This window comes from Oreochromis aureus, linkage group 23 (assembly GCF_013358895.1).
Source record: "Oreochromis aureus strain Israel breed Guangdong linkage group 23, ZZ_aureus, whole genome shotgun sequence".
NCBI lineage: Eukaryota > Metazoa > Chordata > Actinopteri > Cichliformes > Cichlidae > Oreochromis > Oreochromis aureus.
The window spans coordinates 14,115,621-14,130,209 of record NC_052963.1 but is presented as its reverse complement, the minus strand read 5'-3'; the positions used below and the strand labels follow the sequence as shown (position 1 = coordinate 14,130,209).

General features: G+C 42.9%; 1 protein-coding gene and 2 long non-coding RNA genes across 4 annotated transcripts in view; 1 reads left to right on the top strand and 2 right to left on the bottom strand.

Moving 5' to 3' along the window:
- LOC120436117 overlaps positions 1-14,589 on the top strand; it is a 109,400-nt gene that overhangs the window by 16,132 nt on the left and 78,679 nt on the right. The gene's annotated exons all lie outside the window — the stretch shown is intronic.
- On the bottom strand, positions 3,039-6,956 carry LOC120436110. 2 transcript variants are annotated; one of them, XM_039606529.1, is made up of 4 exons: positions 6,260-6,956; positions 3,924-6,132; positions 3,689-3,777; positions 3,039-3,585 (listed from the first exon to the last, which is right to left on the bottom strand). In XM_039606529.1, the coding sequence occupies exons 2-4, from the start codon at positions 4,075-4,077 to the stop codon at positions 3,214-3,216; spliced, it is 615 nt and encodes a 204-aa protein (XP_039462463.1). In that variant the 5' UTR covers positions 4,078-6,132; positions 6,260-6,956; the 3' UTR covers positions 3,039-3,213. The 2 variants fall into 2 exon arrangements, with proteins under 2 accessions (XP_039462463.1, XP_039462462.1); XM_039606528.1 differs by having other exon boundaries at positions 3,924-6,956.
- The window catches only part of LOC120436126, a 37,813-nt gene continuing 35,119 nt past the window's right edge, over positions 11,896-14,589 (bottom strand). Inside the window, exon 3 of the long non-coding RNA XR_005610164.1 lies at positions 11,896-12,086. This is a non-coding gene — a long non-coding RNA (uncharacterized LOC120436126). The remainder of the gene's footprint in view (positions 12,087-14,589) is intronic.

The following is a 14,589-nucleotide window of genomic DNA, read 5'->3' as shown; positions in this document are numbered from 1 at the left end:
GTATTGTGTCTGAGAGGGGGGGGGGGGGGCAGTATCACCCCAACCCTATAAAGTCTTTGTTCTGACTATTGTAAGACAGTTCAATACTGAATCTGCACAGTGTTGGACTCCACATGTGTATTCATTAAAATCTTCGTCTAATTGCACCCGGCAGGATCAGTGGTCATTATTTTGGATTCCTCCCTCAATTTCTGAACCTTAACAGAGTACTGCACTGTCATGAGGCCACTTACAGTGGCCCTGGACATTCTTCACGGAGAAGACAACACTGCCCACACTGGAGACATTGATGTTTAAGACCCTGGAGTTGAGCAGTGGCCTGCAAATTCTTGAAAATCTTCCAAAGGCAGTTGTCACAGTAAGAACTTGTGTTTTTGACCAGTTACCCAACAATTGCATTTTTATACATGGATGGAAAATGCATATTGTTAGTTCATACATCTTATTCTATGCTTTAGAGTTGTATGACTAGAGATCAGACCTTTTGCTGTAAAGAAAGAACAGAAACTATGCTATTATGAAAAATATAATGTTAAATGCAATATATTTTGAAAGATTCACATGATACATAATGTGATGTGTGTGTTTATGTGTATAGATAGGTTGTATAATATATTCTTTAGATACTTTACTTTCAGACAATCAAAACAAGATTTGCAGAGGAGTTGGAAAGTGAAGATGCTCTCTTGGCTCTTGTGACTCTGCCCAAGTTCAAACTACGTTGAGGGCACGCAGCCTTAACAGTCCTCAAGGGCTGCGTACTCAAAGACCGCTAAGGCCGGAAGTGCGAGGCTTGTAGGCTTGTGAAATGGGACGGTCTAGCCTTCAAATTTCCGTCACCAGCTGGACACGCCCCCACCACTTCTCCCGATCAGAGTAATGGATGCGGAAAACATACTCGCTACTGTCGTCTTCCTGCTACTTGAAGAGCTGCAACAAATCACTCGTCACAGACGGGTGATTTTGTTGTGACTAATCCAAGACCATGTTCAGGTACAGTGGAAAATACATACTGATACTGCTACTGACATTTGAAGTGTGTGTATGTGACAACGGTGCACTAGCTCAAAACTCTGATATTCACCACTGTAGACGTGAATCTCACATAGAAGTATGTGGGCCACCACCCTTCACAGTGAACCAGTATATTGTAGTACATTCCCCTCAAGTACAATAATGACAAAAATGTGTAGACTCGTAAAGTCAGATTTGTAAACTACAACAACAGCAACATCCGTAATGATGCCAACATTAAAGCAATTTCTGTCATTTCCCACATTTCCCTTCACCAGACCAGACCCCGTACTGCAGGATCAACCTGAGTGTCCCGGTCCTGGACAGGTTTTTCAATGATGATGACACCAGGCCCGATTTCCGCCTGAGCAGGGAGTCTGTGAACGTGCTGCTGAATCACCTGAACCAGGACCGGAGACATTGTTGTGGTGCCACAATTGAGGTCCTTGTTTTTGCATTCTGGCTAGCAAGTGGAGCATCCTACAGAGTGGTTTCCAGGGTGTTCGCAATACCCCATTCCACTGTCCACCGCATCGTCCACAGGGTCACAGAGGAGGTGGCAGCTATTCGCCATCAGGTCATCCACCTCCCTCGGACCCCTGAAGATCTACACATCGTGTCTCATGGGTTTAAAGAGCTGGCAAGACACAGAGCCTTCTTGAAAGCTGCTGGTGCAATTGACTGCTGCCATGTCCGCATCAAGCCTCCCAGTGGCCCTGACGGTCAGTGATACAGGAGCAGGAAATTGGTCCCCTCCATCATCCTGCAGGCGGTTTGTGATCATCAGGGCCGTTTCATTGATACATATGTCGGCTGGCCAGGGTCAGTGCATGACTCCAGGGCGCTCCGCAACAGCCCCCTGTATCAGCAGGCCATTTACCCTCCTCCAGGGCACTTCATCCTTGCAGATGGAGGGTACCCATGTCTCCAGCATCCACTCCCCCTCATCACTCCCTACAAGAGGCCAGTCCAAGGTGTAGGAGCCCTGCGCTTTAATTCCCATCATTCCAGGGCACGCTGTATTATAGAGCGTGCCTTTGGAATGATGAAGACAAGGTTCCGGGCCATCTTCCTCCAAACGCAGGAGGTGCACCACACCTTTGTGCCACATGTAAGTCAGTAGGATACATAAGCAGTGTTTAAGTAATAATCATCATGATATAATGGGGACTACAGTGTATGTTCGTGTATTAATACGTTATTTACAACACAAAACATCTGTTTCAGGTCATAACAGCATGTGCAATCCTGCACAACATCTGCCTCGGTGTCGGGGATGTTGTGGCCCCGGAGGATGAGCCAGAGGATGACGTGCAAGATGAGGGGGAGGCTGGTTTGGAGGCAGGCAGTGGTGCTCTCTGGCGGGATCGGCTATCTGCTGAGGTGTCTGCCCTGGAAGAGGTACCCCTGGACCACGATTATTGTTAGAAGGCAGGTATGCTGTTTGTAGTGCATTGTTAGTGCGCTAGAATATTACGTGTGGCATCCGTATTAAGAAGATTGTGTGCACTTTGTCCTTGCATCTTTCTGCATACATTTCAGGGACATGGCAGTTGTCAGTTACACCAGCCCTGCAAACCCAAGTGATGAGATGATGCGGTGGACAGTGGAAACGAGCACCCCTGGGCCCTGAATGACTCGTGGCCACCAAGCTGGAGATGCTCCACTCAGTAGCTGGAAATGCAAACCAAGGGTCTCACTTGTGGCACCTCATTCCTTTCTGTGGTCCTGGTCCAGCAGATTGAGCAGTACTGCCTGAGACTCCCTGCTCAGCCACATAACAGGCCTAGTTAACAGTGCCTGTGCATACTGGGACACTCAGGTTTATCCTGGACTGCAGTGATGAGTCCTAGTGAATGATTGTCATGTTGTGTTTGGGTGTCTTGTGTCATTTGTGTTGCACTGATGGTATTCCCTCAGTTCACACACTGACTGTCCTTATGCAGTTACACATATATTGTGACGTTGTATGTAGTATGGCTGACTGCTTCAAATACAGTTGGAGTATAACAAAATTTTTTTTTTATTCACAGGACTTTGTACATTCTGTTCATTTTTCACATTTGTTCAACAATTCAAATAAAAAGTGCAACTTGTATTAACAGAACTTAAATTATTTCGTCCACATTTCACATATCCTGCACAAACATAAATATGACAACTGTAAGTGTTTGTACAATGGGTCCTATTCACACTACCTTACTCATTTTGTTTTTCCACAACCAGTAGACATATGATCCTGTCCATTCGCTCAGCACGTCTTTCTTCAATCTCCCTCTGTATCCTCATGTCCTTTTTTATCAATTCCAGGACTTCATCCTCCCTGTCCCTCTTCCTCTTTTCTGGCCGTGCCTCCAGCTGGGCCTCATTCTCCCGCCGTTCCACATCCTGCTCTTGGGTGCCCACTGCTGTACTGGGCCCTGGAGTGTCCTCCTGCATGGAGGCAATTAGGACTGGAGGCCTGGTAGAAGGCCTCTGTCCTAGGACCTCATCCATTGGGACAAACCAGGGCCAAGTGGCAGCAGTGGTCTTCCCACTCACCCCCTCACCTGATGCGGGATACTTGCAATCCTACAGGCAGAGGGAATCAAAGTGACAGTTCGCCACAACAGCAACAGTACAGGTTTACATGACTAGGTTCATATGATTCATATTCCAATGGTACTGCACACACTTTGTATTTTTTCTTTAGATTGTCCCATTTTTTTTCCCGCCTGCAACGGGGTGATTTGGCCCGCCAGGCCCATCTGCTCCAGGATTGCCCTGGTAGACAGAATATGATAGGACATGTCAATGATGTTAATCCTTGCACAGGATCCTCCGCAATATGTGCCAACTTCAAACTACAACGCAGGACAGGCACTCTCCATTATGCCCAACAGATTTATGCATGCATACTGTTGCTATACCTCCAACCCGCAGCGGCTGAGTTCCTGGCACCAGTGAACAGGTGTTTGTTTTCACCCCGGAGTTTGATGAGCTCAGCCATCTCCTCCTTACTCCCTGGAATATGACAGGACATCGGAGTACATTTTCTACCATCTTACACTTCTGTGTCATCATTTTTCTGTTTGACGTGTAGTATGATAGGTTTGCACATTCAGCTGTGTGCAGACTCCCAACTTCACTCTCAGCCAAGCCGATTTTCTCAGGAACAAATGCAACACTGTCATAGGCCAAGCAATAACATTTGTAAGTTATTTGGGTGACTTCTGTGACATGTTTAACCTGAGTGGCGACAGAGCGCGGGCGGGGGCGTTGGAACGGAGTACGCTGTTCGGTAACAGATGTCTCCGACAACGTCAGCGCACTTGTGCAGATATGTGATGTGTTGCCACATTGCGCAGATATTTGGAGTTTACACGGCTACATTTTTGTATTTTGTTATCTTCAGGTTTTTGTCGGTGACCCTCACAGGGTAATATAAAAACCGACCAGTTACAAATCAGCGGGACTGTGTATTTACAGTCACCTACGTGTGACGGCTGAGAATGAATTCACCGTGACATGTACAGTTACACCGCCATTATCTTTTGCATTTTGACAATTGTGTCGGTACTTCCGACGTAACCTACATTTATGGATGTGGGTGCCCTCCGCCGCTGTTTCTGCCACGTCTGTACTTGCTGCCATCATTGCAAACTGAATTGGCCGGGCTGCGCTATGCATTCTGGGATATGTTGGGCCACGAAGTCTACATCGCCATATCCTTAAAATTCAGGGAAATGAAGGACGCATTTGAGGGCCGCATTTCGAGCAGCCTTTGAGTTGGGACAGCCTTCATTGCATCGCTGTGATGTAATCGGGCTTAAAATGCGGCCTTTAAGGCTGCAGACCCTGAATCGGGATAAAGCCAAACAGAGCGCTTTTTAGAGGTGGCCAGACGAGCGCACAGACTCACACAATAAGCATTAATTCAGGCCATTTCGCTGTATATTTCTCTATGTGCTGTTAGAAGCTATTAGATGCAGGGGGAATCTAAAGGCAAGGAGTAGGGCTGAGTCATATCATACCGTTCACGGTAATACCGGTATAATGTTGGGCAACGATAAGAAAATGAAATATTGCAATAGAATATGGGTAAAACACGCATGCACAGTGCCTTTGTTTTCATACGCACATGGCGGAAAAAGCATGGTGGCGACGGAGAATGAGAAAGCCGAAAGCGGATCGTTGAATGAAACGGATGAACCAGAATTGGTTTGTAAAAATGCTGCAACTTGTCAGGACACTCGACTACCGCAGGCATGCACTCACTGGACTTGACAATTATCGACACTAACGTGGAGTCTCACACAACGATCCCACGCTGAGGAGCGCTCAGCCACAGTCTTAAGAAGCTCCCCAACGACGCTTCATTACCTGCAGGTGTGTGTGATCATCTGCTTCAGGTGTGGCCATCCTCTAGACAGGACACGCCCACCAGGCCTACCTGAAACCCAGTATTCAGCCACACTCACAGACACACCCACTTGGCGGGCTGCTTCCTGGAGTTGATCTCTGTAGGGTCAGCCAGGGGCGCCTGGCAAGCAAAGAGACATGTACCTACGACTGAACAGCACATGAAAACATCCAACAGTCTAAATAAAGGCAGCTCAGTTATTCACCCATATGTTCTAGAAACTTGAGGATCCTTAATGAGGCGATACGAGCAGCAACTACAGATTAACAGTGGGGCTTCTGAAGGGAGCAGCTACATGTAAACTCTGATTTAAAACCAGAAGTAATCCAGAGAAAAAGCAACAAAAATTCATTAATTTTTTCAGCAGAGTGCACATTGCACTGAGCCAAGTGAAAGAGAAGAGATTATTCAAGGCTGCTGTAATTAATATTGTCATAGAAGAAAAGGGCAGTGCAGCAGCTGTTGTATATTACAGAGTCTCAAGCGTTCAAATGTGAACGAAACCATGATTCAGGTTTCTATTTAAACAACGCTGCCTACCTAAATTTGCTGGAAAAAATTCCACTGGGACTCAATGTGACCTGTCTGCTAGTACGACCCATCTACTGCAGATCATGAGACTAATTATATATTCCACTGAGATGATCTGTCCAGCTCTAACCTCAGCCTTTTTACCCAGCTGCCGAACGGGTGGAGGATGTTAATTCAGGAGGTCACTGGATAATGATTCCACAGGCCATTGGAGAATTCACAGGTTTAAAAAAAACGAAGAAAAGATTCAGTCTCTGGAGTGAAAAGCACCGGATTTAGTTGAGCTGAAAAGTGAAGTCAGTGCGGTATTACCTTAAACTTGGGCCAAGTCCTGTTGCAAAACGAGCTCTATGTCAAGACAGACCTCTGCTCTCTCGTTCTCAGACCACAGTAAATGCTCTCTTGATGAGTTTATGGTCTCAGTCGCTATTTGGAGGTCATGATGTTCATTTTGTAAACTATCATCAATAAGGGTGATAAAGCAGACGCTTTATAAGACACTTAATGCTTTCAGTTTCCATCATAAAATCTAACACGCTGCATTAAAGTGTAAGAGTAAAAGTAATTCAGAGTGGTTGTTCAGATCATCGTTTAAGGGCATGTTCTGCACACCTGAGTAGCTCGAGTCAGTGAACTTTTGGCACCGTTGCTACAGTGACAGTGGATAAAGGATGTATGTGACCAGTCAACCAGTTGGTTTCACTCATTTTTTTCCCTCCCTTTTATTGGAATAAACCAAAACATTGGTCGAATATTGGTATGGGTCACAACTGGCTGTGTTGACTGATATGTGTGTCACATCAAGTTTCTTCTGTTTAAACCTTTAAAAAATCTGATGAAAAAAGACAAAAGTAAATAATGAAGATTATCGGTACTGAGATCAGATACTGGGCTGCACAGTAATGCAGTGGTTAGCACTGACAGCAAGAATAGAACCGATTTGAATAGAATAGCCACTTTATTGTCATTCAGGACAGTTTGTGTGTTAGTATAAGAAGGTCCTTGGTTCCAATCCTGAGGCCTTTCTGCATTGAGTTTGATGTTTTCCCGTGCCTCTGGGTACTCTGATTTCCTCTCACAGTCCAAAGATATGCGTGTTGGGTTATATAAAACAGACAGAAAGACGTTTGAAGCTGTTCGTGTATGGAGGCGAGGAAATGTAAGGACCACATAATGAGGATTACATGCATCAAAGAAGGTAATGGAGACCAAAGATGCACAAAGAGGGCCTGAAGGCTTATCTCCACTATAGGTTTACTGAAGCTGTTAGAGGTGTAGCTGAGTGCTCCATTAAGAGTGGAAATACCTCATACATATTCATCAACACGATATAACTTGCAGTTTGCCATCTGCTATCTTGTTATATATCACAAAAACAAGAAGGCTGAAACATAGGGCTAAAATCCATATCTGACCCTGTTTTTCTTCCTTTCATCTGATTGATAACTATCCAATCAGAGAACAGGTGGGTTGGGCTATTGGAGGGGTGCTTTATGGAGCTTCAGGTCCTTGAAGGGAATAAATGCCTTTTTACATGCCAGCCCAGTGTTTTCCTTCATCAACACGAAGGAAAACAGTCTGTGGTGGTCTCAGTTTGGTGATTTTTGTGTCACAGGTTTACGTGCTTAATACAGGGACCTCCAGAGCCTTTTCAACAGCGCTGCGGACCTGGGGGGGGGGCAGTATTGTGGAAATGACAGTCTTCACTAGTGGGGATAGTTACAAAGCTCTCTTCGTTATGAATGAGCATACATGTTTTTATTGAATATTTGAAGAACCACAAAAAAACCCCAGAAACTCTTGTAGAGGACATAAAGTCAGAGATAGAAACGACAAGGAGCAGGTGCATCTAGTACAGGTAGAGCTGCTGCAAAAACCCACAGAGCTCAGCAGCCAGCGCAACAAATTCTGGATCCTTGGCTTTTAGTTAGCAGTTAGCATCAGCAGCACATGCTGCGTCCGATGTGAAAGTACCTTTATGCTGCGCACTGTGACTCACAGCCATGGTCCCGGGTCAGCCCTGACTTTGTGTTAAACTAATCCTAAAGTAATAATGGTATTTCTAACCACTGATATACCACAACTTTATCCTTTCAACAGCTACTGAAAGTTAGGGGACCTAGCATCTATCGGATATTTACTAGGGGTGCAACGATACACAAAATTCACGGTTCGGTTCGGTTCGGTTCGATACTTTGGTGTCACGGTTCGATATTTTTTTCGATACAAAAAAAATGTTTATGCCTTTTTAATTTGTCATTTATTAAAATTATAAATATATATTTTAATACAAAAGTACAGTTTTTAAATTTAATGTTGCTGAAACTCTGGTGGTGCCACAATGTTGCTGAAGCACTCATCTTTGGAAAAGAGAGTTTATTACAGAGAAATGGCTCTTTCCAAAATGAAAGCTATACTATACCCTTCTTCTGGGGTATATTCTCAGCAGCATATTAAACATATCAGGTCCCCATAAGGAGAATCATGTGCTAACAGCTGTCTAAATGACTCGGGTAAAGTTTGTAGCATGCATGCTTGTTGTTTTTGTCTGCTTCCACTTGTCTTTGCACTAGGATGATGTCGGCGTAAATGTGCAGTCATATTCGTTGTGTTCCCACTAGTGCTTACCATCAGGGTCATGCTTCACATGAAAACCAAGATAGATCCAAACGCCAGATCTGAATGAGGGTGGGGGAGGTTCAGTTTCGGGTAGCGATGAGGCAGTTGCCATGTTGCAACGAGCTTAGCTTCTGTCTTGCTAGCTTACGCTGCGCTCAGTGGATCTGCACTCGACAGTGCAGCCTAGGCGGAGTAGTCGAACGCAGATCCAGTGAGCGCTCAACACAGACAGCATCGTCAGAAGAAAAGTTGATAAAATAAATAAAAAATTTTGTATTGTTCGATACATATGCATACCGAACCGAAAGCACTGTATCGAACGGTTCAATATCGATACGAGTATTGTTGCACCCCTAATATTTACATAGAGATCCTCCAACTGTAGAATATACTGAAGAAATGTAAACTTTCTTTAAATTATGCAAAATTGCAGAATATCTTTAAGGTTATCTGCTATAAAAAGCCAGGCCAGGAAAATCTCCTTCATGTTCTGCGTTTTATTCTCAGTTACTCAGTTACTCTCAGTTACACCTCTGATGAAGTCTCACATGTATCAGTACTGATAAATGATCAGAATTATAATATTTGTGACTGTCTGAGGCAAAATTGAATCGAATTGAATGAATCAGAATCGAATGGATTATAGAAAATAGTGATGATACCCAGCCCTAGTGAGCAGCCTAGGCCCGACAGAAGTGGATGTAGCTGTGGGTAATAAGAAAAGATGAAAAGAACTATTGATAAATTTTTTGTTAAGTTAAGGCCTGATCCGTCTGAAATTCATAGCCAGCTCTGACACGGAGCCATCAACCTCTGAACGCTGAAAAAGCAGCAGTGTATCCAGAAAACACATTATATCCCGCAAGAAATGCACTGCCCAAGTGTCCCCTCTCCCCACTGCTTTTCAGCAGCAGGCAGCAGCAAACAGGTCGTCAGAGGAGCCGAGATGATGATTAAGTTTAACATTTTCTACAATATTGCCAAAGAGTGCCAACGCATAGTTTTTCAGTAACTTATCTTTCTGGTAGAAATGTGCTCCAAATAAAGAACTTTGTGTTGACGAGATTGTTAATTGATCATTTACAAATCAATAATGTCTGTATGGACAGCATTTTCCCCCCCAAAAAAGTGCACATGTAAAACTGCGGTGTTAAGCGGTGCGGTTGAAAAATTTGGGTGCTCCTAACAAAAAAAAGTTAGGCGCACCAGTGCAACCATGGCAAAAAGTTAGTCTAGAGCCCTGTACTAGCAACCTGTCACAAAAACACACAATTTCCTCCGATTTTTTTAGACTGGAAAAGTAGGAGACAGAAAAAAAGGGGACAGGCGGAAAAATCTATCTACAGTGGAGGAACAGTACCTGAAAGTCATGTCAAAAAAAAAATTCAGCAAACACCTGACACAGGACCTGAAAGATGCACCTGGTCCTTCAGTTGATCCATCTAGTGTTCACCAAAGCCTCATCTCATGGTGTCAGTGAAGGGTGGCTGTCAAGAAAGGGAACAGGGAGAAAAGGCTGAGGGATGCCAAATTACACAAGAACTGTGTGGGATCATCTCGGCAGAACAAAACTTTTATTTGTACTCATGTACTCAGGCATAAATTATCAGGTACAAACTGTAACACCCAAACCCACCCTGTCATTACACCAGCATCAGTTTACATTTTCAGACTGCAGTTGTAGCAGCGGCTACGCTCGGAGAATTTTGATGCAGGATCTTTGGCTGCCAGCAGGCATGCCTCCCTGTGTATTTGATTTTTTTGTTAACTGATGACTGAAGGTAAAGGTTTCACCACACATCTGTCAGCTGTCAATTAGGGCACTTTAAGTCTCAGAGTGCGATATGGGTCCTTGCGGTGCTTAGTCAGGGGCAGAGTATGTTTTCTGTTGTAAGAGTCAAAGTGATGTCTGCACAAGCTTTTAAGCTAAATAACACAAAGAGGAGCTCTTATAAAACAAGAGTGAGACTGAGAGGCCTGCTGCAAGAAGATACACACCCAAGTGCTGAGATTGTAAAGATGAAAAGTGAGCAGAGGAAAATGAGCGTTTCAGGAGAAGGAGGCAGTTTCCTCTTTTTCCCCTCTGGCAGCCTCACAGCAGGGAGTTATGAGGTAGCCCCAACCTACCTCACATCTGCCCGCTGTGCAAGAACAAGCTCAGCAACACATGCATCCTCTCTCTTTCGCGAGTGCATACGTGCACATCTACAGTGCTGCATGCCGATGAACCCATTTTCTTGGAGCACCTACACAAGCTGCAATATACAGCTCATGTTTCACAGCGCTACAGCGAGAGGCAAACACCTCCCTCTGTGTTTCATTCTAGCTTCTCCCTTCTCTTCCCAACCACACACACCAACACCTTTCTCTTGTGAATTTTATTTTTATCCTTAAAATAAAGACAACTATAAATTAGGATAACCAAACCTGATTTATTACCTCCTACACCTCCCCCACTGTGTGTTCAACAGGAAGCTAAAGACTGGTGCTGTTAAATTGTTCACAAAACAGCAGGAGCTCGGTTTGAGGCCACAGTGGGCCAAAAAACACACACAAGATGACCTCCAGCAAGGACAAAATGTATCTGGATGTCTCTGTGAGCATCTGTCTCACTGTGTAAGTGTAGCACAGTGTCTGTGCGTGCACGGCTGGAGAAGAGATACAGCACAGCTGAAAGCCAGCACTCAGACGAGGACCCGGTGCATCGTCTGTGTCTCATCTCAGCCAGTTTACTTACAAACTCTTCAAGTTTGAATTTTAAAGCCAATAATGTGCACAGGGCAGTGATATTTGGGATTTAAAATGAAGATAAACTATTCCAATCTCTGGAGCCCCAATTGTGTATCTCACACACACACACAAACACAAACACAGTCCTGAATTAAGTACTGTCTGAAGTCTCATCCAGACGTTCAATGGGTACACAAAGGAATTCTTTGGCAGAAGGTGAAAGAAAATGGCCCACAAGTTAATCCAAACTGACCGTTTTATCAACAATGGCCATCAACGGTGATATTGGCACCTGTGACAAGGTTGAAAAGAACTGTGGGTAATTTGGTTTCACAAAATGAAGCACGCGCACGCACACACACACACACACGCTAAGTTCTCCTCCTGCCTTTATTCAGCCCAACCGTTGAGCGCGATGACAAATAGAGCCGCAGAATTGTGCTGCTCTGTAATTACATTGAGACGTGGGGTCAAAATTCCCACGTAGACTGAGTGAGATGAAATATAAACTGGCTCTCCTCTAACTGACTTTATAGAAATAATTACACAATAACAGATATAAATGCAGCTTAAATTAAAAAAAAAAAAAGGACGGCTCTGTTAAGCAGCATAGGAGAACTAAAGTGTAATCCCAGCACATTTAGCTTAGCTTGCACTGATTAGAGATGACGACTGTGGTGGGTAATTAAGGGCAAAGAATATACAAGTTGCATGAAAAATGGAGGCCACATTACCTTTCCAAAGCTCCCTTTCCCGATGGCCCGCAGTATCTGGAAGTGGTCAAAGTTTACTGTGGAGAAAATGAGAAGCAGTTAGTGAGAACGCGTCAGTTTGAGCTGAGCTATAAAACAGGGAACATGACATGTACAGCACTGTGCAAAAGTCTTGAGCCATCCCTCATTTCTTTATTTGCTTCCAGGGATCCGGACTTCCCTATAATCTTTAAAGTGGTATTAAGGAATAGCTCTCCAGGCTTTTTAAAGTGTCTCTGATTTTTAATCCAGAGCTCGTATTTGACCAGTTTTTGTCTGTTAAGACACTTCACACTAATCTCTGAAACATTCAAACATAAACAGACACCTAAGTCACGGAAAGGACCAGAAAACTTAACAAAGAACCAATTTCAAATTGTATCTTTACACATTTACTTGCAGCCTATTGCAAAAAAACAAAACCCCACATCATTTGTTCTCACTTCTTTAGTTAAAGAATGCAGTTAATAACACTGTTAACACAGACTGACCTGGCAAAACATGAAAAAATAAGGGGGTGGTTCAAGACTTTGCTCGGTACTGTATGAGAAATGGAAATCCAGACTCTTTCTGTGCACTTCACAATGTATCGCTGCACTTTGGCAGTACTGTGCAGATTAAATGTTTTTTTCAAAGAATTAAAAAGTAGGAGCGCAGTGGGAGAGAATAATGCGTGTTGGATAATGAAACGTGAAAGATTGAAAGGTGGAAATAATGAATCACAACAGTCAAAATGTGAAAAACAAAAACATTTTCCCTGGAGGATCTGTACACTGACACACCGTCACAGTATCGACGATTAGCAAGCAAAACAAAACCCCAGAAATAACATTTATTAAATGAAGACTCAGCTAAACCTTTTTTAAACTTCACATCTGAATAACAAATAACACACGCAGCACATAGAAACAAATATCTAAAACGAGTTAGATCCCAGAAAGTTAGACACACTTTCATAAGTTTTATGATCGACTTTTACGAGATTAAATTTGAGCAAGTAAAGACATTTCACATGAAGACCAGAGGCAGGAGAGTTGTATTTCAAAAAGACATCCAGCTCAGAGCGCTGAACTCATTCATCTCATTTTATTTTCCTATTTCAGTATGCATAATAACACAGCCAGATGTTTTCATTCATTGCCACTGAAGCAGATGCATGTGTGCGTTCTGCAGACTGATTGAATCCTTCTGTACGCAGCTTAAAATCAGTCCTGAGGGACATGGTTGAATGGAAGTGGTGAGGAAGAGTGTCATGTTTTTTTCCTCTGTAATAAATAAACTAAACAATAATGTTTTCCAAATATATTTTTTATGAGCGCTGAACATGTGATCAAGATTAGACGATAAATACAAGATTAATTTCACTATTCTGCTGTATTTCTACTCAACACCCATGTGACTCACTTTTGAATTAAATTAATGCAACGTGTGAGATTAATATTTTTAATCAGATCTTAATTTATGCAATTGTAATTCCAAAATATCCATCATAGACCCCAGAAAAAAGCATGAATAAAAAGAACACCCAATCCATGATATTAAAAAAGCCTTGATCATTAATAGCAAGTCTTTTTAATATCAACCAATAAGAGTAAAGTTAGCTTAAAGGCAAAAAGGCCAAACCCCTGGTTTTTCAGGCAGAGGAGAAAAAGAGGAGCTTGGTGTAAGATAAAGAAGCATTTTTTTAAACTGTGAATCGTGCAAAGCTACTCTAGTAGAGTCCAAGAATAAGAATATCATGTTGGAAATGAGCATGAGGATGATCAAAACACATTCCTCCAACAAATAAATACCATGGAGAGCAGAGCTGCTTCATCATTTAAAAACAAAACAAAACAAAACAAAAAAGAACGTCTTTGGCTGAGCACAAACAAGCGCCAGGAATCAGATTAACCAACAACAGACACGATTTCTTCCAACAACTCAGAGTAAAGAGTAATGAGCTAACACTGAGTAACTGTTGGCCAGTAAAATCAACAGTTTCTAACTTTCACATTCAGCAGCTCATTAAGACACTTCAAATAAATCTAATTAAGACATTTAAATGTTGGTTGTATTTTCCTTCCTGATGCATGTGAAAGGTTAAGACTTACATCTCCAAATGTACTGGAACTGATTTGAACCAGAGGACTCAGCCACACTGTTACTATGTACTGCATAAACATGTTTACCGATGAAGGTAAATCAGATGCTGTCCTGACTGTGTGGCTAAATTTTGTGCTGAAAGCATCCAATCAATTTAATATGATTAACTTGCTATGAGAGGTTTTCACTCCAAGTGTGACATTTTCTGGGTTCATACACCTTTCAGGGTCAAATTCAAGCACTTTGTAAGCACGTTCAATGTCCATTTTCAAACTTTTCCAGCACATTACCATAAAAAGGATGCATATTTCACTTCGCATCACCTCAGTAAGACCATGTGAAAGGCCAAATTAATAAGTCTTCACATCAAATATTGATGCTTCTTTCTTATGTGACACAAAAAATAGGAGGAGACAGATCGTTGCTTATGTTGTTTTTTTAAGTTCATTCATTCAA